This window comes from Anomaloglossus baeobatrachus, chromosome 8, assembly GCF_048569485.1.
Source record: "Anomaloglossus baeobatrachus isolate aAnoBae1 chromosome 8, aAnoBae1.hap1, whole genome shotgun sequence".
In the NCBI taxonomy this organism is placed as follows: domain Eukaryota; kingdom Metazoa; phylum Chordata; class Amphibia; order Anura; family Aromobatidae; genus Anomaloglossus; species Anomaloglossus baeobatrachus.
Genome location: NC_134360.1, coordinates 195,745,130 through 195,767,675, shown reverse-complemented (window position 1 = coordinate 195,767,675; position 22,546 = coordinate 195,745,130). Strand labels below are relative to the sequence as shown.

At 44.0% G+C, this 22,546-nt stretch overlaps 1 protein-coding gene across 1 annotated transcript in view; it reads left to right on the top strand.

The window, feature by feature from the left end:
* Window positions 1-22,546, top strand: part of ABCA4 (ATP binding cassette subfamily A member 4) — a 295,790-nt gene that overhangs the window by 122,493 nt on the left and 150,751 nt on the right. The window contains exons 15-16 of the mRNA XM_075322132.1: window positions 11,213-11,434; window positions 12,021-12,225. Coding sequence (XP_075178247.1) covers window positions 11,213-11,434; window positions 12,021-12,225 — 427 coding nt within the window. The remainder of the gene's footprint in view (window positions 1-11,212; window positions 11,435-12,020; window positions 12,226-22,546) is intronic.

The following is a 22,546-nucleotide window of genomic DNA, read 5'->3' as shown; positions in this document are numbered from 1 at the left end:
AATCTATCCCTGCACTGGGACCTGTTACCCCTGCGGGCCTGGTACCTCCCTAGCAGTCCTCTTACTCTCCACTCCGTTGCTCTCTCTGTAGCCTTGTGTGGATTTCGGACGGCACCACTAGGTGACCGTTCTCCCCCGTCAGTAGTCACTGCGCGGACGCTGTTAGACTGCAACAGCTCCAGGGTCTGCTTCTGCTCTTCCTGAGCTGCACACTAAACCGGCTCACTCGTGGGACCTGCGCTGCTGCTCCTATCTGAGCTCCACTTCCATGCTCCTCACTCCTCCACACTCTGCTTCAGACTGCTCCTTCTCTTTTCCCTTTGTGCCTGCCTACGCCACCTAGCAACCAGGCTCTCTACCACACCCCTTGAGTGGAGATGGAGGCCTCGCCCCCTCCTGGGATCCCCAGGGGTCCTCCCAAAGGTACATGTGTGAGACCTGATCACTATGCGCCTGTGTACTCACACCTCGGTCAGCCTTCTGGATTACCTGTTTTGTACCTTCCCCAGCATGGGTGCAGTACTCAGTGGTGCCTGACCAGGTCAGGGGCGCCACATTCCCCCTTAGTTATCACCAGCACGTCCTCGGGCTGCAAGACAACATTTTAAAATGCATAAAACATTAAAACATGGTAAAACATTTTAAAACCACCAGGTACCATACATCACCACCCTCCACCCACAAGTCCGTTAACCCACCCTAAACCCTCTCACGTTGGCCACGCCTTCAGCCACTTCTGGCAGGATGTAGAGACGGCTTTCATGGTCTGGTGGTTTCAGGGTATACCTGGCCTGGTGGAGCCGCGCCTTCAGCCTCTTCTGGCAGGATGTAGAGGCGGCCTCCACAATTGGTGCCGACCAGGTACCCTCTTTGTGGTGGAGAGCCAGGCCCCATAAACAGGCGTGCTCCCTGGTTGCAGGCGAGCCAGGCCCCATAAACAGGCGTGCTCTCTGGTGGTGGTACCTCTGGGGTAACTATGTACACTGCGAGAGTTTGTGGCTATAGCCAGTTCATAGCCTTAAGGTTCATGGGTTTCTCACACTAGTTCATGTGGGCACATTTCTTAAACTTGTAAACGTTGCAAAACTTCAAACTTTAACTTCTGTACTTTACTTTACATGCTTTACACAGATTCCTCCTCACCAGGGCTTGGGCCTGTAGGGCTGCGGCACCTGTTGCTTTCTCCATCTCTGTCATCATCTGTAGTGGTCTCATCAATGGGTTCTTTATCTTTTCTTTCCTCTTCTTCTTTGTTTCTGTAGGGATTTCTGGGACATGGTGTAACATCTAGGGCATACCATCCTCTTTCTCCTTGGTGCTTGGTAAACTCCACTGAATCTCCCATCTGCAAGTTTCTTCCTGGATGTCCTCTAGGCAAATGGGCTCTATCATCCCTTCTGTTCACAAAGATGCCTTCTTTCATGCCAGGTGCAACTATGAAACCATATCCAGATTTTAAACTAAATTCCTCTACAATTCCACGACAAAGTGGGCCTCTGACCTGGGATTTGGCTCTCCTTAAAGACCGTTTCTCTTCCAAGTCTCTGGCTGTTACTTCATCCTTCTTATCTGGAGACTGCTGTGCAGGTGGATCCCTTGTCCTGCTGCGGCGCCGTGTCCTGCGGGCTGGGTCCTGCCTGACTGCCACCTCACCGCTTGCAGGCTCCCAGGTGATGTATCTGGACAGATCTTCCTCAGCGGAGGGTGTCGGGCTCTCTTCATCCCAGCGGGAGTACGGCAGCATCTCTGGCTCTTGGACTGGTGCTGCATCCACTGCTGATGGCTCCGGGGTCAGCTCCTCAGCCTTCTGTCCTCCTCTCCCCCTTAGTTCTTCTGAGCACTCCTGTGGTGGCAGCGCTGGGGATGGGTGTTCATCAGCTGGCCAGGGCGGTGGACTTTTTGGCGTGGATGTTGCAGGAGTCTTCCTGTGGGTGTGCGGAGGGAGCAGATACCGGTCCACCATCTCCTGTGGGAACTGGACCTCTAGATCAGCCTTCAGCTTCCAGTATTCGGGGTCCTCTCCCAGCAGGGACTTCCTAGCAGGGACTTCCTTGGACTGGGGAGCGGTGTCTGCTCTGGCCTTGCAGGCCAGGGTAAATGATTGTACAGTCTTGTCTTTGTGGGCCGTGCCTTGCATGGCGGCGGCCTGGTCTTGGCGGGCCGCGCCTGGCATGGCGGCGGCCTGGGTCAGCGTCACACCTGCGGCGTGGAGGAAGGTCGCGGTGGCAGCCGGATCTTTGCGGGCCGGGCAGGGCATCGCTGCGGCGGCCTGGGCTTGGCGGGCCGCGCCGGGCGCTTCTGCGGCCTGGTTCAGCGTCGCCGCGCCGGGCATCTCTCCTGGGACCGCGGGCATGGCAGCAGGGGTCGGGGCACTCGCGCTGGCAGGGGCAACACCGGACTCACCCATCAGTAGCATCATCGGGGTCGGAGTCGTCGCCGCTCGGTCTGGCACTCGTCGTGCGGTTCCCCTCTCATAGGCCTGAACCGCTGCAGCCATCTCCAGAAGCTCCGTGCGTCCCTCGCTGATCTGCCATACGACCCTGGCCTCCAGTCGGTCGCAAAACTGGGCAAGTTCCCGATACCACCAGGCAGCGGAGCCTGGCTCTGGGTCTCTGCGTCCAGACGCCATTTCCTCTGCGTCTCCTTCTTCTAGTAGCAGGCTTCTGGCTCCCTTTCCTTCCCGACGTCTCTGAACGCCTCCGCTCTCATCACTTACGAGACCAGGACTCTGCAGGGGATCTCTGGGTAGCCACACCTCTTCGTGGGCGGTAACTTCTCCCAGCGCGGGCTGCTGTTGTTTTTCAGCGCGCTTTTCATGGTGGCAATATGGCGGCGCTTCCAATTTTTCAAGCGGACCGCCCAGGCACATGGTCACCTGTCTGAACAGGTCTAGTCCTTATCCTGTTCGTGACGCCAGATGTGAAGCCCCTCCAGTGTTGTGTCGGTGCATTACCTTCAGGGACTCCACGTGGATGGAACAGTCTGGTCACAGGTAGGAAACCTTCTTTTAGGATTGTCGTGACGCCACTCTCAGAATTGCGGTCAGTGGGGACCGCCACTGCAGATTAAGGGATGCCTGGGGCTGATGGTGGGTGCAGTCAGTTGTAATAGCCTCCTGAGAGTGAGGCAAGCCCCAGGGCCCTGTGTAAGTGTGTGGAACCACAAGGCGCAGAATAACTCAACACAAGCAGAATGTCTTTCAGGGGTTTTACTCACTGTTGATGGCAGGGTGAGTAACCCGGGCGTAGCTGGGATGAACCAGGCTGGAACCAGGCGTCCTTCAGGCTGACTTGTGAGGGTGGCTACTGACTCGCCTTCCTTAGCCCTCTGTTGTTTGTGGTAACCCCGACTTGCAGTCCCTATGGGGGTCACCCAGGGAAGTTACTGCTCCCCTCGTTTCGGCCCGTTTGCTTGTAGCCTGGACCAGGTCACTCCGGCTGCTTGCCTCCTGTGAACTATGGGCCCTCGCTTTGCTACGTGGCTGCGGACTCTGTGGTGTTGTCTTGGGGGTGTAAAGTGCCCCCTCAAGCAGGTTTGGCAAGGGAAAGGTGAATCTATCCCTGCACTGGGACCTGTTACCCCTGCGGGCCTGGTACCTCCCTAGCAGTCCTCTTACTCTCCACTCCGTTGCTCTCTCTGTAGCCTTGTGTGGATTTCGGACGGCACCACTAGGTGACCGTTCTCCCCCGTCAGTAGTCACTGCGCGGACGCTGTTAGACTGCAACAGCTCCAGGGTCTGCTTCTGCTCTTCCTGAGCTGCACACTAAACCGGCTCACTCGTGGGACCTGCGCTGCTGCTCCTATCTGAGCTCCACTTCCATGCTCCTCACTCCTCCACACTCTGCTTCAGACTGCTCCTTCTCTTTTCCCTTTGTGCCTGCCTACGCCACCTAGCAACCAGGCTCTCTACCACACCCCTTGAGTGGAGATGGAGGCCTCGCCCCCTCCTGGGATCCCCAGGGGTCCTCCCAAAGGTACATGTGTGAGACCTGATCACTATGCGCCTGTGTAGTCACACCTCGGTCAGCCTTCTGGATTACCTGTTTTGTACTGTCCCCAGCATGGGTGCAGTACTCAGTGGTGCCTGACCAGGTCAGGGGCGCCACACACACATGATGGCAGATGAGACATACACATGATGGCAGATGAGACATACTCCTGATGGCAGATGGGACATACATATGATGGGAAACGACTGGTGCAGCCTCCAGCGTGATTGTCCAGATGACACATAAAAGGAAATCACATAAAAAGCTCTTTTTGAAGAATTGACATTAATAACAATAACTAATTAATATTGTATTAATTAATCAAATCATACATAACTTGTTCCTGTCACAGCTAGATATTTTTAATTTCTTTTTTTTGTATGATTTTAGTCTGTTTACTTACTAGTTGTAACAGGAATAATAATATTCTTGCAATTCTGCATGTTCAATCATGTTGCGTTAACTAATTAATAGGGATTATCGAATACCTCAAATATTCGGCTACGCCCATATTCGACGTATAGGTTGCCGCTATTCGACTATTTGTGAATATTCGATACGCAATGTAAGTCTATTGGAAACCCGAATAGTTACTATTCGGCAACTATTCGGGTTCCCATAGACTTAAATTGCCATCAAATATTCGCACAGCAGCGAGCTATTCGTCAAATATTCGCGAAGCCGAATATTGCCGAATATTTGTGATATTCGATCATCCCTATTGATTGGCTTTAGTTTCTGAGATATTTAATAGCTAATCTGTCAAATCTGAAGTCATATTCTTAATCAGCTCCATAAACGTAATATAAAACCGTTCAGACATCATTGGCACTAAAATCCACTGTATACCAGGTATTCTACTCCTGGTTTTGCCGTAGGCTAGGTTCACATTTCCGTTGTTTTAAATCCATCAGGTCCGTCAGCGACGGATCAGTCGTTTTTTAGATGTCGAAACTGAAAAAGGAGAACTCCGGCACACAACTAACTTTCCCAAGAAAAAAGTTCACACTGGTTCATGTATTTCTTAATCTGCTTTTGTTTATTAGAGAAGGTGAAAGTGGTGCTTTACAAAAATAGAAAGTCCGCCAGGACGTTTCGGCCTTAGGCCTTCATCAGGTCGGACGATCTGACTGGAATATTTTAACATGTGGAGAGAATAACAAAAAGCAGATATCAGCAAGTAAGTATACATACAATAGTGATACAAATAAATTACAACAAACTTGTACATGCTTGAGGAGAAACGACATAGAGAGCAAGATCACACTCATGTTATACTATATTGCGGGATAATATAGCCATATAATTAACCTATAGTAGCGAAATTCTGTCACTTTAGCGAGGGGAAATAGCCATTGATGATGGTGTGGTATATGAAAAAAAGAGGATAAGTGGCTCACCCATATCAAGCAGAGATCCGAATTTAGTAGAGATGTAAGCAGTCGTTCACGTACACATACACATATACCCCTCTATATAGGGTCCAGAAAGTAGTTAAGTCCTATGAGAAGTAGCAAGAGTAAGTCAGCAAGGACAATATAGTAAAAGGAAGAGATAGAGTAAATGTGAGCGCATACCTGTAGGGAAACAGGAGCTTTAAGGTAGTACCGAAGAGGGACTATATGGACTAGGTGAACTAATATAGTTAGCCTAAATAAGGATAAGAACATCAATGTCAGACGGATACTTCATTTTTGAAAAAAAGAAATATAAAAACAGGGAAAGACTGATAAATACCTAGATAGGTGGAGATTGGTTTATTTAAATAAACCAATCTCCACCTATCTAGGTATTTATCAGTCTTTCCCTGTTTTTATATTTCTTTTTTTCAAAAATGAAGTATCCGTCTGACATTGATGTTCTTATCCTTATTTAGGCTAACTATATTAGTTCACCTAGTCCATATAGTCCCTCTTCGGTACTACCTTAAAGCTCCTGTTTCCCTACAGGTATGCGCTCACATTTACTCTATCTCTTCCTTTTACTATATTGTCCTTGCTGACTTACTCTTGCTACTTCTCATAGGACTTAACTACTTTCTGGACCCTATATAGAGGGGTATATGTGTATGTGTACGTGAACGACTGCTTACATCTCTACTAAATTCGGATCTCTGCTTGATATGGGTGAGCCACTTATCCTCTTTTTTTCATATACCACACCATCATCAATGGCTATTTCCCCTCGCTAAAGTGACAGAATTTCGCTACTATAGGTTAATTATATGGCTATATTATCCCGCAATATAGTATAACATGAGTGTGATCTTGCTCTCTATGTCGTTTCTCCTCAAGCATGTACAAGTTTGTTGTAATTTATTTGTATCACTATTGTATGTATACTTACTTGCTGATATCTGCTTTTTGTTATTCTCTCCACATGTTAAAATATTCCAGTCAGATCGTCCGACCTGATGAAGGCCTAAGGCCGAAACGTCCTGGCGGACTTTCTATTTTTGTAAAGCACCACTTTCACCTTCTCTAATAAACAAAAGCAGATTAAGAAATACATGAACCAGTGTGAACTTTTTTCTTGGGAAAGTTATTTGTGTGCCGGAGTTCTCCTTTTTCAGTATTGTCTTTATTACTCCAGAGCACCTACCCTAGGTGATGCTAGGTCTTATCTTTTTTTGTTTTTTAGATGTCAACTGACGCAACGGATGTGTTTTTCACAGGATTCCTTTCACAGGAATCCTGTGAAAAAACTGATTTGTCGCGTCCCTTACATCCGCTGTGCATCCCTTTTTTGACGGATCAGTCATGATCCGTTTGTGTTTGGGACAGCCCAGTGGGTGTGCCAAACATGCTGGGCATGCTCAGTAGAGCATGACGGAATCCAGCGCTGGATTCCGTCGTAAGACGGATTACGATGGAATCCAGCACCATAGACATACATTACAAGCTTGACGGATGGCGACGGATTCCTGTGTGGTTCATTGATTTTAACGGCCCGAAAAACGTTACATTCTGCGTTGTTTGCGCCCGGCGGTCAGACCAAAAATGACTGACTGTGGCGCAGCGGATGCAACGCAAGGTAATTAGTCGCAATCTGCCACTAATACAAGTCTATGGGACACAACGGAATCCGCTAAATGGATTGGGTTGTTTACCAGAGCCACGGATTGTGACTGATACATTTTAACGGAAATGTGAACCTAGCCTTACAAATACTGAGAAAAAAAGTCACTAAATACTCAACGTGTGCACATAGCCTTATAGGCTTTTCTATTTACAATACATGACAGTTTATTACAAGCAGTATTATAACAGTAATATTTCTTCTCACAAGATGTCCATACCTGCTGTATTCTATGTCTTCTAATTACTAGCACTACTTATCTTACCTCCAATTAATATGTCCACACAATGAGTTCAGGGTAGGATTAATAATAAAGTGCTAGATTCTGCATATTAGATGTCTCATATATAATCATATATGGCAGGATAGGTTATTAGAACGGCATTCATTATATGCCGTACAACACATTTCAGCACAATACAGTCATATGAAAAAGTTTGGGCACCCCTATTAATGTTAACTCTTTTTCTTTATAATAATTTGGGTTTTTGCAACAGCTATTTCAGTTTCATATATTTAATAACTGATGGACTGAGTAATATTTCTGGATTGAAATGAGGTTTATTGTACTAACAGAAAATGTGCAATCCGCATTGAAACAAACTTTGATCGGTGCAACAGTATAGGCACCCTTATCAATTTCTTTATTTGAACACTCCTAACTACTTTTTACTGACTTACTAAAGCACTAAATTGGTTTTGTAACCTCATTGAGCTTTGAACTTCATAGGCAGGTGTATCCAATCATGAGAAAAGGTTTTTAAGGTGGCCACTTGCAAGTTTTTCTCCTATTTGAATCTCCTATGAAGAGTGGCATCATGGGCTCCTCAAAACAACTCTCAAATGATCTGAAAACAAAGATTATTCAACATAGTTGTTCAGGGGAAGGATACGAAAAATTGTCTCAGAGATTTAAACTGTCAGTTTCCACTGTGAGGAACATAGTAAGGAAATGGTAGAACACAGGTATAGTTCTTGTTAAGCCCAGAAGTGGCAGGCCAAGAAAAATATCAGAAAGGCAGAGAAGAAGAATGGTGAGAACAGTCAAGACAATCCACAGACCACCTCCAAAGACCTGCAGCATCATCTTGCTGCAGATGGTGTCAATGTACATCGGTCAACAATACAGTTCACGTTGCACAAGGAGAAGCTGTATGGGAGCGGGATGCGAAAGAAGCCGTTTCTGCAAGCACACCACAAACAGAGTCGCCTGAGGTATGCAAAAGCACATTTGGACAAGTCAGTTATATTTTGGAAGAAGGTCCTGTGCACTGATGAAACAAAGATTGAGTTGTTTGGTCATACAAAAAAAACCCACGGCATTCCAAGAAAAGCACTTGCTACCCACAGTAAAATTTGGTGGAGGTTCCATCATGCTTTGGGGCTGTGTGGCCAATGCCGGCACCGGGAATCTTGTTAAAGTTGAGGGTCGCATGGATTCAACTCAGTACCAGCAGATTCTTGACAATAATGTGCAAGAATCAGTGACGAAGTTGAAGTTATGCAGGGGATGGCTATTTCAGCAAGACAATGATCCAAAACACAGCTTCAAATCTACTCAGGCATTCATGCAGAGGAACATTTACAATGTTCTGGAATGGCCATCCCAGTCCCTAGACCTGAATATCATTGAAAATCTGTGGGATGATTTGAAGCGTGCGGTCCATGCTAGGCGACCATCAAACTTAACTGAACTGGAATTGTTTTGTAAACAGGAATGGTCAAATATACCTTCATCCAGGATCCAGGAACTCATTAAAAGCTACAGAAAGCGACTAGAGGCTGTTATTTTTGCATAAGGAGGATCTACAAAATATTAATGTCACTTTTATGTTGAGGTGCCCATACTTTTGCACCGGTCAAATTTTGTTTTAATGCGGATTGCACATTTTCTGTTAGTACAATAAACCTCACTTCAAACCTGAAATATTACTCAGTCCATCAGTTATTAGATATATGAAACTGAAATAGCTGTTGCAAAACCCCAAATTGGTATAAAGAAAAAAGGTTAACATTAATAGGGGTGCCCAAACTTTTTCATATGACTGTATATGCAGCACTATACATGTTCGGATTGTAAGACTTCCTAAGGAAATGACTGCGGTCGTTATTTGGGATTATCACTGGTTTACATAGGACTGCTACCTGTGTTTTCCATTCTTTACGTGCTTTATCAGCCCTGTCAGATCTGACAAGGAAGAAGTGTAATTGGAGCTGGATCAGGGTATGTGTGCTGGAATGTAAAGAGCATATTTCCCCCAGCTGAAATTCTTGGAAAATGTAGAGCTTGTGGATACATTCTCAGTCATTCATGCAGTACAGGTCAGGCCATACGTGTCTGCAGATACACCGATGTGATATGAGTCAATCGTTAAGAAAAGCGGCTTTTATTCATACACACACAATCACCCCTACTGATCATATATACAATACATGCATGTGTATATTGGGAAGTACAATAATGTGGCGTTCGGTCCCTTCTTTATTGTTCAGTTATTTCATGTGTATGATGGCCTTTACATAACAGCCTCCCTTTGCCAAGGTTTAATTCTGGGATGTGCAGGATTGCAGCCGATATTGTATCATAAGGATGGTGTAAGCCGGGATGTCTGCTCAGGTCCCTTTACTGCCACAAGTCTTATTAGGGCATTCCAGGGGCAGTTTTTATGGATATTCGAAGAGACAGGTGGATCTGGCTATCTACATACCTTTGCCTATGGGTGTGTCTCATATCTTAAAATGGTGTCTGTTTGTTTGACACATGGTCAGTGTGTGGAGGTTGTTACACCTCCAGGAAGGAACCTCTGAGAGAGGGGTTGTGTATGCTTACCAGGTTCAGTGAGTGGAGGCCAAGATACCGCCACTGGGATATTTCTGCAGAGAACCTGTGAGGGTATACCATGAGTTAAACAAACTATGGTACCGTATTTTGTGTTCCTGTGAAGCCAAAAGAAGGCTTGTGTTATGTTACCAAGAGTGTGGTTTATGTGAGACTGAATAAACCAACTGGACTTTTAAATGGAAAGTGTTCCTCTCATTACCTTGTGGAGCAAGCAGAGTGAGAAACCCCATCACAAAGGGTAAGCAAAGGTGATTAGTAGACAGAGGTGTTTAGTGTTCCTTTTTTGTAATGTGCCCCAAAATGCGACATGTATCACAGTCAGATTTCACTTGATCTTTATATGAAGCTTTTGACATTGATCTCTCAGTTGACTTAGAGAAGATCTCTCACCTCTCCTGACAGATTTAATTGTTTTAGTAAAGACTTGTATTCTCCGTGAAATAACAATTTTGGAATTTACGTAATTAGAACTTTGCACCTTTCTGTACTTCTGAAATAAATTGTAGAAATAGATAAACCAACTGATAATTGAGTATTCTTATTCCATTGTTAATAAAGCATATTCCTGCACAATCTGCCGCTATCAGCAGTTATTGGACAGTGTCAAACTGGGAAGGGCATGCCCCATTGATAAGGATAAAGGTAACATCCAGTTGCCAACCTATTTATATATTTCCAGGTGGAACAAAGGAACATCACAATGCCGAGTTCTAAGGAAAAATGCTTCAGAATTTTGACTAAATTTTGATTACAAATATATTTTAAAGCTGACAAATCAGGGGAATTTGTAGCTCCTAAATCAATTGATAAGATACGTGATAATTTAATTTGTTTTTTTACATACATACAAAATCCAATATATTTATCTAATCTAAACTTAAATTACTCCCATCTAGACTCATACTCTACTGCTCAACCTCCCAGAAAAAGACAGCTTATTTGAGGAATTTCTCTAAACTCATCTCTGTTATATTGTTTTTGTAGCTATCTCATGTGACCAATTAGGAAACAAATAAAACAGCTTATAATAACAAGTCTTTAATTGACCAGTTCTTCAGAAAAGCACCGTTGTTCTTCACAGTTTATAACAGAAAACCATAATATGGGTTTTATCTATCGTGTGAGTACAAGTTTACCAGATTCCTCAAATACGTCCAATAAGTTAAGTGTTCTGTGCAGGACTTTATACTTTCTTTCCGCTCCTTTCTTATCTATAATGTGTCAAAATCTCATTTTCCTCCATTCTTTTGTGTTCCATACAAAAAAGATCTCCTGCTGATAGGTTTTCCTTTTCTATTTGCAGGGTGGCGGAGTCCTTCACTACAGCAATCCCTTAATCCTGTTCCTTTTTCTGATGGCTTTCACGCTGTCCACCATCATGCAAGGGTTCCTCATGAGTGTCTTCTTCTCTAAAGCCAACCTGGCAGCCGCCTGCAGCGGAGTTATTTATTTCACACTCTACTTGCCGCACATCCTGTGCTTTGCTTGGCAGGACCGCATGACTTTCAAATTAAAAACAGTGGCAGTACGTCCTCATGTGGCTTTTTATAGAACTGATTTATAGATTTTACAAAAATATATCTGTACTAGATATACTTTTTTTTACATTAGCCATGTCAATCTTAAAGGGGTTGTCCACTACTAGGACAACCCTTTCTGATTCCCCATGTTTCCACCAGATAAAATAATAAAGCCTATACTCACCTCCTGTACCAGTGCCATTCCAGCGGTGTCCGGGCTCAAAGTGCAGGGTCTCAAATGGGGTTGTCCAATCAGCGCCAGCTTCCTTCTCCCCGCCTTCGGACCAAACGAGCAATCAACAGGAAGTGAGGGCAGCCGCAGCGCTCACTTCCTGTTGATTAACTTGTTTGGTCCGAAGGCAGGGAGACAGAAGCCGGCATTGATTGAATGAGGGGCTTGCATGACATCACAACCTCACGTGAGTCCTGGCACCATAAGCCCAGACACCACTGGAATGGTGCTGGTATATGAGGTGAGTATAGGCTTTATGGGGGAAACATGTGGAATCAGAAGGTGTTGTCCAAGTAGTGGACAATCCCTTTAATATTTTTTCTAAGTCTTTTAATTTGTGCTTTGCATTTGTTTTGCAGAGTTTGCTATCACCAGTTGCCTTTGGCTTTGGAACAGAATATTTATCTAGATATGAGGAGCAAGGCCTCGGCTTACAGTTTGGAAACATCCGGAAAAGTCCAATGGAGGGAGATGAATACAGCTTCCTATTCTCCATAATCATGATGCTTTTTGATGCTTTTGTCTATTGGATTATTGCATGGTATATAGACCATGTGTTTCCAGGTACGCTGAATGGTGAACTGTATTGTCATTTGCATGGTAGGCAAATCGAGAACAGACAAAAAACCCAAATTATCTCCAAATTCATCTTGCAGAGTTATAAATAAAATAAATATATGGTCAATATCTTGTAAATAAATAAAAATAAGTCAATATAGTTACCGTAGGTCCAGAAATATTTGGACAGTGACAGAATCTTCGTTATTTCAGCTCTTCAGCCATTGTATTTTTTATTTAAAGTGAAACAACTAAGATCTAACTGAAGTGCAGACTTTTGGGTTTAATTAAAGGGGTTAAACAAACATATCCTGTGAAACTTTTAGAAATTACAGACATTTTTGTACAAAACCTCCTCATTTTAGGGGCTCATTATGTGAATACCAACAAATAAAAGCTGAGTCTGCACTTCAAGCCCATATTGATTATATAACTGTATCTTGACTATGTTCTAGTAAACAGCTAAAATGCCAAAACTTGTGTTACTGTCCAAGTATTCTCGACTTAACTGTATATGGTTAATATTCTGTAAATAAATAAATATAAGGAACTACATATCTTATAGAAGTCATTAACATTGGTGCTTCCCTTTGAAATGTTTAAATGGTCAGCATATAGAGATCAATAACATGAATAATATCTTGTAAATAAATATTATAATTTAATATATATATATATACTTATATATACACTACCGTTCAAAAGTTTGGGGTCACCCAAACAATTGTCTTTTCCATAAAAAATCATACTTTTATTTATCAAATCAGTTGCATAATGAATAGAAAATAAAGCCCACAGGATTTTTACTTGAAATAATAGTTTTCTTCTTCAAGCCTGCTTTCGTCACAGAATGCTCCCTTTGCACCAATTACAGCTTTGCAGACCTTTGGCATTCTAGCTGGTAATTTGCGGAGGTAATCTGGAGCTATTTCGCCCCATGCTTCCCCCCTCCCACAAGTTGAATTGGCTTGATGGGCACTTTTTGCACCATAAGGTCAAGCTGCTCCCACAACAGCTCCATAGGGTTGAGATCTGGTGACTGGGCTGGCCACTCCATTACAGATAGAATACCAGCTGCCTGCTTCTTCCCTAAATAGTTCATGCATAATTTGGAGGTCATTGTCCTGTTGTAGGATGAAATTGGCTCCAATTAAGCGCTGTCCACAGGGTATAGCATGGTGTTGCAAAATGGAGTGATAGCCTTCCTTATTCAAAATCCAATACCAATACCTACATACTGACCCAAAAGTACAAGGAAATTCAGTTCCAATATGCTCAAAACTATATAATATCATCCACAGAAGTTTGGGGCTTCTTTTCTGTAGAACAAAGAAACAAAACTGGAACAGTTTGGGAAAAGGATCCTCATGTTTGGAGGATGTAAAATTAAGCATATGCTGAAAAGAACATAATGCCTATAGTGAAGCATGGTGGTGGCTCATTGATGCCTACAGTGAAGAATGGCAGTGATGCTCTGAGCTGCTAAAACTACAGCATGTGGATGGTAAGAAGGATTCAATCAAGTATCAGGATACTATAAAAGAAAAAGAAAACATCAAGCCTTCTGTGAGGAGACTGAACTTGGTGTGTCATTGGACCTACAAACAGGACAAGCATTCCTCAAAGTCCATGTCATGCCTCGGGTTTGGGATTTGATCAGGTGGCTTTGTTCTGTGTGTTCAGTTTCCTTCCTTGCTGGGTCACAGCCTGGTCAGTCCCTGTCCAAATGCTAATGGTCTTTTACCTTTGCTTCTCTCCTTTTGCAGTTATCAGATGTTCTTACACATTTTCTCTGTCCCACCACAACCCGGGTGGGGCTATTTCTACTCTTCTGATGCTAGCCTTCTTTGCTGGCTATATTCATTTGTGGATTCTGCTAAGGAGTTTCAACTTCGCTCCTAGAGATTTTGCCTACGTGACGGAGACCTGTGTGGTATTTGCTTTGTCATTTATTTGTTAGGTCTGTAGGAGACTACTTTAGCTTGCATGAGCTATTTCACCTTTTCCACTTGTGCACGTATATTCTTTACCTTGGGCATAACATCCTTCCATCTGGTTCCTCAGGAGGTATAAGGAACAACTCGATGGCCTTTTAGGCAGACAGGTCCAAGTTGTGGGTTTCTTGTGTTGTGACTAGGGATATTCCAGCCTGTGAAAGAGCTATTAGGGGCTGTGTAGCTATGGATACTAGTCTGTACAGGAAGCAGTAGGGTGCAGGTGCGGCTGCATTGAGATAGGTTTTAGTTACCCCTTTACCCATATTTTAATATAAAGTTCACCAAGGCTTGGTTTCAGAAGTAGTCCTGAAAGATTCTAGAGTTACAGTTGCCTGGCTTGAACTCAATAGCAAATCTTTGGTGGGATTTGAAGACGGTGACTGCAGCTCAAAAAATAAGAATATTATTGACCTGGAGGCCATTGACCATGAGGAATGGGCTAAAATTCCTCAGGCACGCTGCCAGAAGCTAGTACCTGGCTATATATCATGTTTGCAGCAGGTCATAACAGCCAATGGGTTCTCTACAAATAAAGTCACTTGTCTAAAGACAATTGCCATTAACCCCTTAACGACCGCGGGCAGTAAAATTACGTCCTAAATGTCATAACCTTACTGCCCGCGGTCTGCCGGCGGCAGCATGCTGCAATCGGCGCACATCTCAGCTGATTTTCACAGCTGAGATGTGTGCCTGCTAGGCATGAGCAGAATCGTTATCTGCTCGTGCTGATTAACCCCTTATATGGCGCTGTCAATACGTGACAGCGCCATTATAAGCGCGATCGCGGTAATGTTTTACTTACCGCCCGATACCGGAAGTCACGTGACGCGATCACGTGACTCCCGATAGTTGTCATGGTAGCACAGGGTCATGTGATGACTCCTGTACTACACCTGACTTGGTTTCACTTTCGCTGTGCCAGTGGCACAGCAAAAGAGAAAGACAGCGTATCTGCTGTTTACAGCCGTGTAGCTGTGATCAGCAGATACTGCAGAGCGATCGGATTGCTGATCGCAATGGCCCCCTAGGGGGACTAGTAAAATAAAAAAAAAAGTTTAAAAAAATTTAAAAAAAAACAAAAAAACCTAAAAGTTCAAATCACCCCCCATTCGCCCCATTGAAAAATAAAGGGTTAAAAAAATAAAAAATATACACACATTTGGTATCGCCGCGTTCAGAAACACCCGATCTATCAAAATATAAAATCAATTAATCTGATCAGTATACGGTGTAGCGGCACAAAAATTCCAAATGCCAAAACGATGTTTTTTTGTCGCCACAACTTTTGCGCAAAATGCAATAAGAGGCGATCAAAACGTAGCATCTGCGCAAAAATGGTACGTTAAAAACGTCACCTCGAGACGCAAAAAATAAGCCGTCATAGAGCCATAGATCCCGAAAAATTAGAACGCTACGGGTCACGGAATATGGCGTAAAACGTGCGCCACTTTTTTCGGACAAACTTCCGATTTTTTTTAACCCCTTATATAAAAGTAAACCTATACATGTTTGGTGTCTACGAACTCGCACTGAATGGCGGAAAAAAAAAACGGAAAGCGAAAAATCGGCCGGTCGTGAAGGGGTTAAGGGGTTGAAAAGATCTGAGACTGGACTGAATTTGGAGAAACCATTTGTTGTTTTATCTTGTTCTTATCTGATTGATTTATTGCAAACAGCACAACATTTGTACATGGTGATAATAGACCTAATGTGCAATGTATACTGAATTATTATTATTATTATAATAATAATAATAATAATAATAATAATAATAATAATAATAATAATAATAATATTAGGGCTCTGATGGCCATCATACATATTAGAGTATGCTTGGCCAAACCCTCACATCATTTAACGTGTATGGGAGCTCCCAACTATTTCTGATGATGTTGGAGGAGATGGATATCTGATGATTTGGATTCAATCCCGATTCCTTCGTTCTCCCAGGAACTAAGCAGCGGGCTAGAGGTTTCTTGCAGTTCCTCCCTCCTCTTTCCCTACTGAAAACACATGAATATGGTAGTTGTCAGCAGAACATCTATAAGGTGTACAGGCACTTTTAGGCAAAGACTATATCTATATATTCAGAAAGTTGTAAGCCAGGCAGCTTGGACTGTTTGCTCATGGATACATATGATGAGTGCATCATCATTGTTGTTGATTGATTACATTTTCTTATGTTTTAATTGTCGAATTTACCTATAAGCAATTTCGACAGGATTGAAGGAAACTATTATATGTAATAATCTGTGAATAATATTTATTAAACCCATCAGAAAGAGACGACCATTGCAAATTATACTTATTTTTAAGCATTCCTTTTGATTACATTTTTTCTAAGAGCATTGCACCATTGCCCAGCCTAATATATGTCCTTTCCAAAAAAATCGTCTCTCCCCAAACCTTGCTGACTCTCACTTTCTCCCGCACTTTCATTATCTTTACTTCACTTTTGACAGAGGCAGTTACACTTTGGCCTATGAACTTGATCCCTAAGAAATGAAATTCCTTTGGGATCTATGTGGATAAATCTTGGAAGTTCTTCAATGCAAACATTCCCTAGATTCTGTTACATTAGAATGTCTAATAGCACAATCCAACATTTTTCTCTCTCTTGTTTTGTAACTGTAAGAGGGAGCCAGGTGATGGCCGACAGGGCTTCAGTCCCTTAGGGTACCTTCACACTTTAGCGATGCAGCAGCGATCCGACCAGCGATCTGACCTGGTCAGGATCGCTGCTGCATCGCTACATGGTCGCTGGTGAGCTGTCAAACAGGCAGATCTCACCAGCGACCAGTGACCAGCCCCCAGCCAGCAGCGACGTGCAAGCGACTCTGTGCTTGCACGGAGCCGGCGTCTGGAAGCTCCGGACACTGGTAACTAAAGTAAACATCGGGTATGGTTACCCGATGTTTACCTTAGTTACCAGCTCACACCGCTTAACTTAGCGTGTGCAGGGAGCAGGAGCCGGCACTGGCAGCATGAGAGCTGCAGAGGCTGGTAACGAAGGTAAATATCGGGTAACCACCTTGGTTACCCGATGTTTACCTTGGTTACAGCTTACCGCAGGCTGTCAGACGCCGGCTCCTGCTCCCTTCACATTCAGGATTGTTGCTCTCTCGCTGTCACACACAGCGATGTGTGCTTATCAGCGGGAGAGCAACAATAAAAAAACGAACCAGGGCTGTGTGTAAGATCTCACAGCAGGGGCCAGATCGCTGCTCAGTGTCACACACAGCGAGATCGCTAATGAGGTCACAAAAAACGTGACTCAGTAGCGATCTCGCTGTGTGTGAAGTACCCCTTACATTAGTCTGAACTGGTGCATATGTTCCTCCCCACCTGGGGGGTGTGACACTTGAGTCTTCAGGGGTACCTCCGCCACCCCGCTGCCGGTCACGGTCGGAGACATAGCAGGATAACACATCACACTAAGATATTCTTTTCAACACAACAACAAACACTTTATTTGACTTGCAATCTTCTGGACAGACATGGCCATCCAATCCTGTTCTGCTGCCACTGTTCTGCTTGGGTACTTTTACTATCTAGCCCTCGAGTGGTTATTAGCCTTCCAGCGACTGAGTCCAAACCTGTACTTTTCCCCATTTCTTATCTTTGCGGCTTCCTGTGTGCTTTACCACCTTGGATGGTGTCTAGATTGCCCAACACAAGGGGAGCTTAATGGTCATGTCACACACAACGACAGCGACGACGACGTCGCTGCTAAGTCACCATTTTCTGTGACGTAGCAGTGACCTTGCTAGCGATGTCCCTGTGTGTGACATCCAGCAATGACCGGGCCCCTGCTGTGAGGTCGCCAGTTGTTGCTGAATGTCCTGGACCATTTTTTGGTCATTGCTCTCCCACTGTGAAGCACACATCGCTGTGTGTGACAGCGAGAGAGCAACGAACTGAATATGCAGGGAGCAGGGAGCCGGCTTCTGCGGACGCTGGTAACCAAGGTAAATATCGGGTAACCAAGTAAAGGCTTGCTTACCCAATATTTACCTTCGTTACCAGCGTCGGCAGCTTCTTGAAGCCAGCTGCCTGCTCCCTGCACTCGTAGCCAAGGTACACATCGGGTAACTATAAGCAAAGCGGTTTGCTTATTAACCCGATGTGTACTCTGGCTACGAGTGCAGGGAGCCAGCGCTAAGCGGTGTGCACTGGTAACCAAGGTAAATATCGGGTAACCAAGCGAAGCACTTTGCTTGGTTACCCGATATTTACCTTAGTTACCAAGCGCAGCATCGCTTCTACGCGTCGCTGCTGGCTGGGGGCTGGTCACTGGTCGCTGGTGAGATCTGCCTGTTTGACAGCTCACCAGCGTCCATGTAACGACGCAGCAGCGATCCTGTAAGGTCAGATCGTCGTCGTGATCGCTGCTGCGTCACTACGTGTGACTTAGGCTTTAGGCTCAGGACACAATGGAGGAGACCTCCCAATTCCCTGAGCGACCGGACACCAGGACTCGTCCACACCTCAGGAACCTCTCTGCAGAACTACCCTCTTCATGGCCTGTCCAGCTAGCCAACCCTCTGCCCTCTGACACTCCTCCTGTCCTGGCTCTCAGTTCCTCAGCAATCAGGGAGTATCTATATGCTGTACATACTAAAACCTTCTCTTACGCTAATACCTATCTACCATTCCTACTTAACATTCCTATGCTCTACATTATACGGTTATGCATTAGTCATATATAACATATACATTATATACTAAAATACAATATGCAATAAAACACTTAAAACTGTCAGCCACTAGAGGGCGCCGATCGCGGCATTACTCCGGCTCTGCTACATCTCCAGCCTTACACATTAGCAGCAGCAAAAACACATTAGCTTTAATATACAGGATATGTACAACGTAGGAGTAGGGTGATACGACCACCTCCTATATAACCTCTGAAGAAATTTGCAACCTTCATGTTGCGCTGGCTTCAGATTTTTCAAGATGTTTCTTTAGTGGGCATTAACTGTTAGAAAACAGCATTGTATCATCTACTCCTCTCTCCCCTCTGCATGAGAATGTGAGTCCTACACACAATAGGTAAGTAATAAAAACCCACCGATTTCAGTAGGATCAGCCAACCATCTACGAGTAATACCCATGGCGGCCTCCTGAGCCTTCCCCAACAGGTGAATTTCAGCGGCTGATTATGCTGTTCTATGGGAGATAAGCAGCTGCCTGATATGAGCATCTCTTTCATGAAGAGCACAGGAGCACTTTGCCAACCTGAGCATTTTTGCATATACGGGAGCAGAAAGAGAAAGCACCTTAAGCCTAAGCATAGTGATAGGAGAAATATTGAGTTATATTTAGGATGACTCTTCCTGCCATGGACAAGTAGAGCTCGAGCCTCCACATGTTCTGATCATGAGACCAGGTGGGCTACCACATAATCTATACATGCTGATCATCAGTGAGGCCTGAGAGATAACCCATAAGGATTATTCTGGTGAGCTGAAGTATGACCATCTGAGACCTGAAAGGGCCTTAAGGGGAAGTCAATATTACAGAACTCATCAGTATTCTACTATTCTAACTAAAGACTTTGGCGCCAATTGAGTGTTACAGAATTTTTTGTCACTTTGAGTGGCATGCATCGAAGATCTTTGTGCCACATTCTTCAAAATGACATTTTGCACGGTCAAAAATGGTCTTTTATGTCTCGAAAATTTGGGCAACTTTTTAGACTAAAGCATTCCACATTTTGTAAAATGGCTCAAAATTCACACCAAAATAGCTGGCCAAAATAAAATAAGTCCAAGAAGGAACTGGCGTACATCTATCTTTTCAAAAAGTCACAAATGGTGTGTTAAGGTGAACTCATAACCAGAGATCACTAGTTGCCTACTGCCTGGCCGAATTGATATGGGCCAAGTGCATGCATAAAAGAATCCACACCAGACACAGTCGGATGTGTAATCTCTTCTTGGTCACAGTAGAAAATGGCACCAAACACAGACTGAGGAGACTCATGCGTCCTCTTGATATAGGCTAGGGGCGTACACAAGTTCAGATATGCACATTTAGTGGGACAGTTCATGGGCTAGCCAATGGGGAGATCCGTGTTGCTGTTGATGGGCGGGTCTGACTCCAGTGGATGAAACCATGACGATGGGAGGGACGTCATCTGGTGCATCCATGCTGATGGTTTGGTCTGTGATTTCCAGCTTGACCAGGGATCTTCCCTTATATGGAGGTCTTCTTTCATCTGGACATTCCTTGCATTCCAAGCAAGGTGTGGATAACAGGAAATAGCGGCCATCTTTATATCTGTGTCATTTATATGATCTGAAACCTAAATTATGTAAGGCAAAACGATATATTTCCCACAATGCTCTATGTCCAGAGGTTAATTAAGTATTTCATTTTATGGCTCTCCTCAACAGTCCCCCCTAAATACTTTATTAACCTTCTGACCCTACCGTGGTCCTCTAACACATCAGCTCTAATGCTTTAACTGCAACCTTTTTTTTCATTTTTTCTATCTGCTATACAAGCAATACTAAGCTTTTGCCCCCGCTGGTACAGACTGCTGATCAGAGAGTTGATCACATCCCGCACACACAGTTCACAGAGGCACAGGTAATTAGAACAGATTTATTTAATGCTGAAGAGCTTACTCAGAATTTGAGATTAATCGATTAGAAAGAGTAAGGCAATTGTAAGAATAAGTTTCTTACTGTTATGCTGCAGCTTTTAGCGTTACTGTTTCTGAAAGGCTGATTCTCAGTCAATATCCGAGTGCTGTCCGCGTCCTCGAGACTCTTCTACCCGAATACACACTAATGGATCTCTTCTTGTCTCGGGTCCACAATCTACCACCAAGAGGCCTTTAACAAGATTTCCCTTACGCATGGATCCGATTACCTTCAGTAACATAGAGTAGCACTTTTACGGCTTCAAATACCAACAAATAAAACAATACCAGTTACCTACAAGTGTATGTTATCCTTAAAAAGTCACTTAAACCCTTAAAATAATTGATTGGTTCAGGTCAGATAATGCCTTTCCCACCATGAGCCCTTATTTGTGTAATGTTCCTGTACCCATTGTTCCCTTATGGTTATTTCCCATGTTTCATCCCCAATCTAGAAATTCTCCATAAGGTTCTATGTGAGATAATCCAGCACTATGTGTGTTGTGACCCTCATTCTGCTGGTATGATGGACTCTTTACAGCGGCTGTTGTCTGGGTTTTCCCTCAAGCTTCATGGAAGTTGCTGTGGTTGGGATAAGCTGGATCGGTCCACCTGATTCTGACTCAGGGATCATTCTGACTTGTCTTTTTAGGATCACCCAGGCTCCTGGCTGGAGACCACGTGCTCCTGACACTGATTTAGCATCTGGAATTGGAGGATACACATGTTTAACACACTATATAGGCAGTTGTATGCGGCTCATACATCACTGGTCAGGATATCACACTGTATCTGCAGTATGTGTGAGAAATATAATCACGTTCTAGGTACTAAACCAAAAATACCTTATGTAAAGATCTACTTATTAAAGGAAAATGAACATTTGTTACATGATTTGCAGCGTCCACCGTTATCTTGTGGATCGTTACATGTTTATGTTATAATCATTAAAATTCCAAACAACATACACCCATGTGACTATAGACACAATTAGATATTCCAATACAGGAGGGGGCAGGGATTGGGGCAATAGCCCTAAACTCTCCCTACCTCGCAGCGGAGGTCGGCACCCTATAAGGCGAATTGGTGCCCCCGCTCCCCGACGGCTCGCCCTCCCTATCCCTACACTGCTAAGCTAATACATGCTGCTAATGTCAGTGAGAGAATATAGAAACCGTGAGATACAGGGATAAAGAGGCGTCAATATTATATATATATCCAATCCATTCCCAAAGATTAAATATTCACACTCTGTATTTACATAGCTGTTTGGTAGCTTAAATCAATATGATACAGCAAATTCAAGGACCAAACCCTAAAATAAATTAAATATCTCACATGTATAACATGTACCCACTGTATAAATATAATAATAATAATAAGGCCAGGTAAAGTCATGAAGAGATCTCGTCTGATCACAGACCCTCCACTGTACAATTCACACTCAGGCTAATAAAATAAACGCATATTTGTCAGACACTTAGCATGAAAGACCCAACGCGTTTCTCCCCTCTTCACAATGGCAGATGGGTTCATCAGGTACTGATCTCTATAGTGACCTCTGCTATAGAATATGTTCTTTTACCGCTTTTTAGGAACTCCATCTTTACATACCACCAGCACCATGAGTTTTTCAGCAGTAATGCTTTCCACACTGGATATGTTTCAGAGCAGGCCT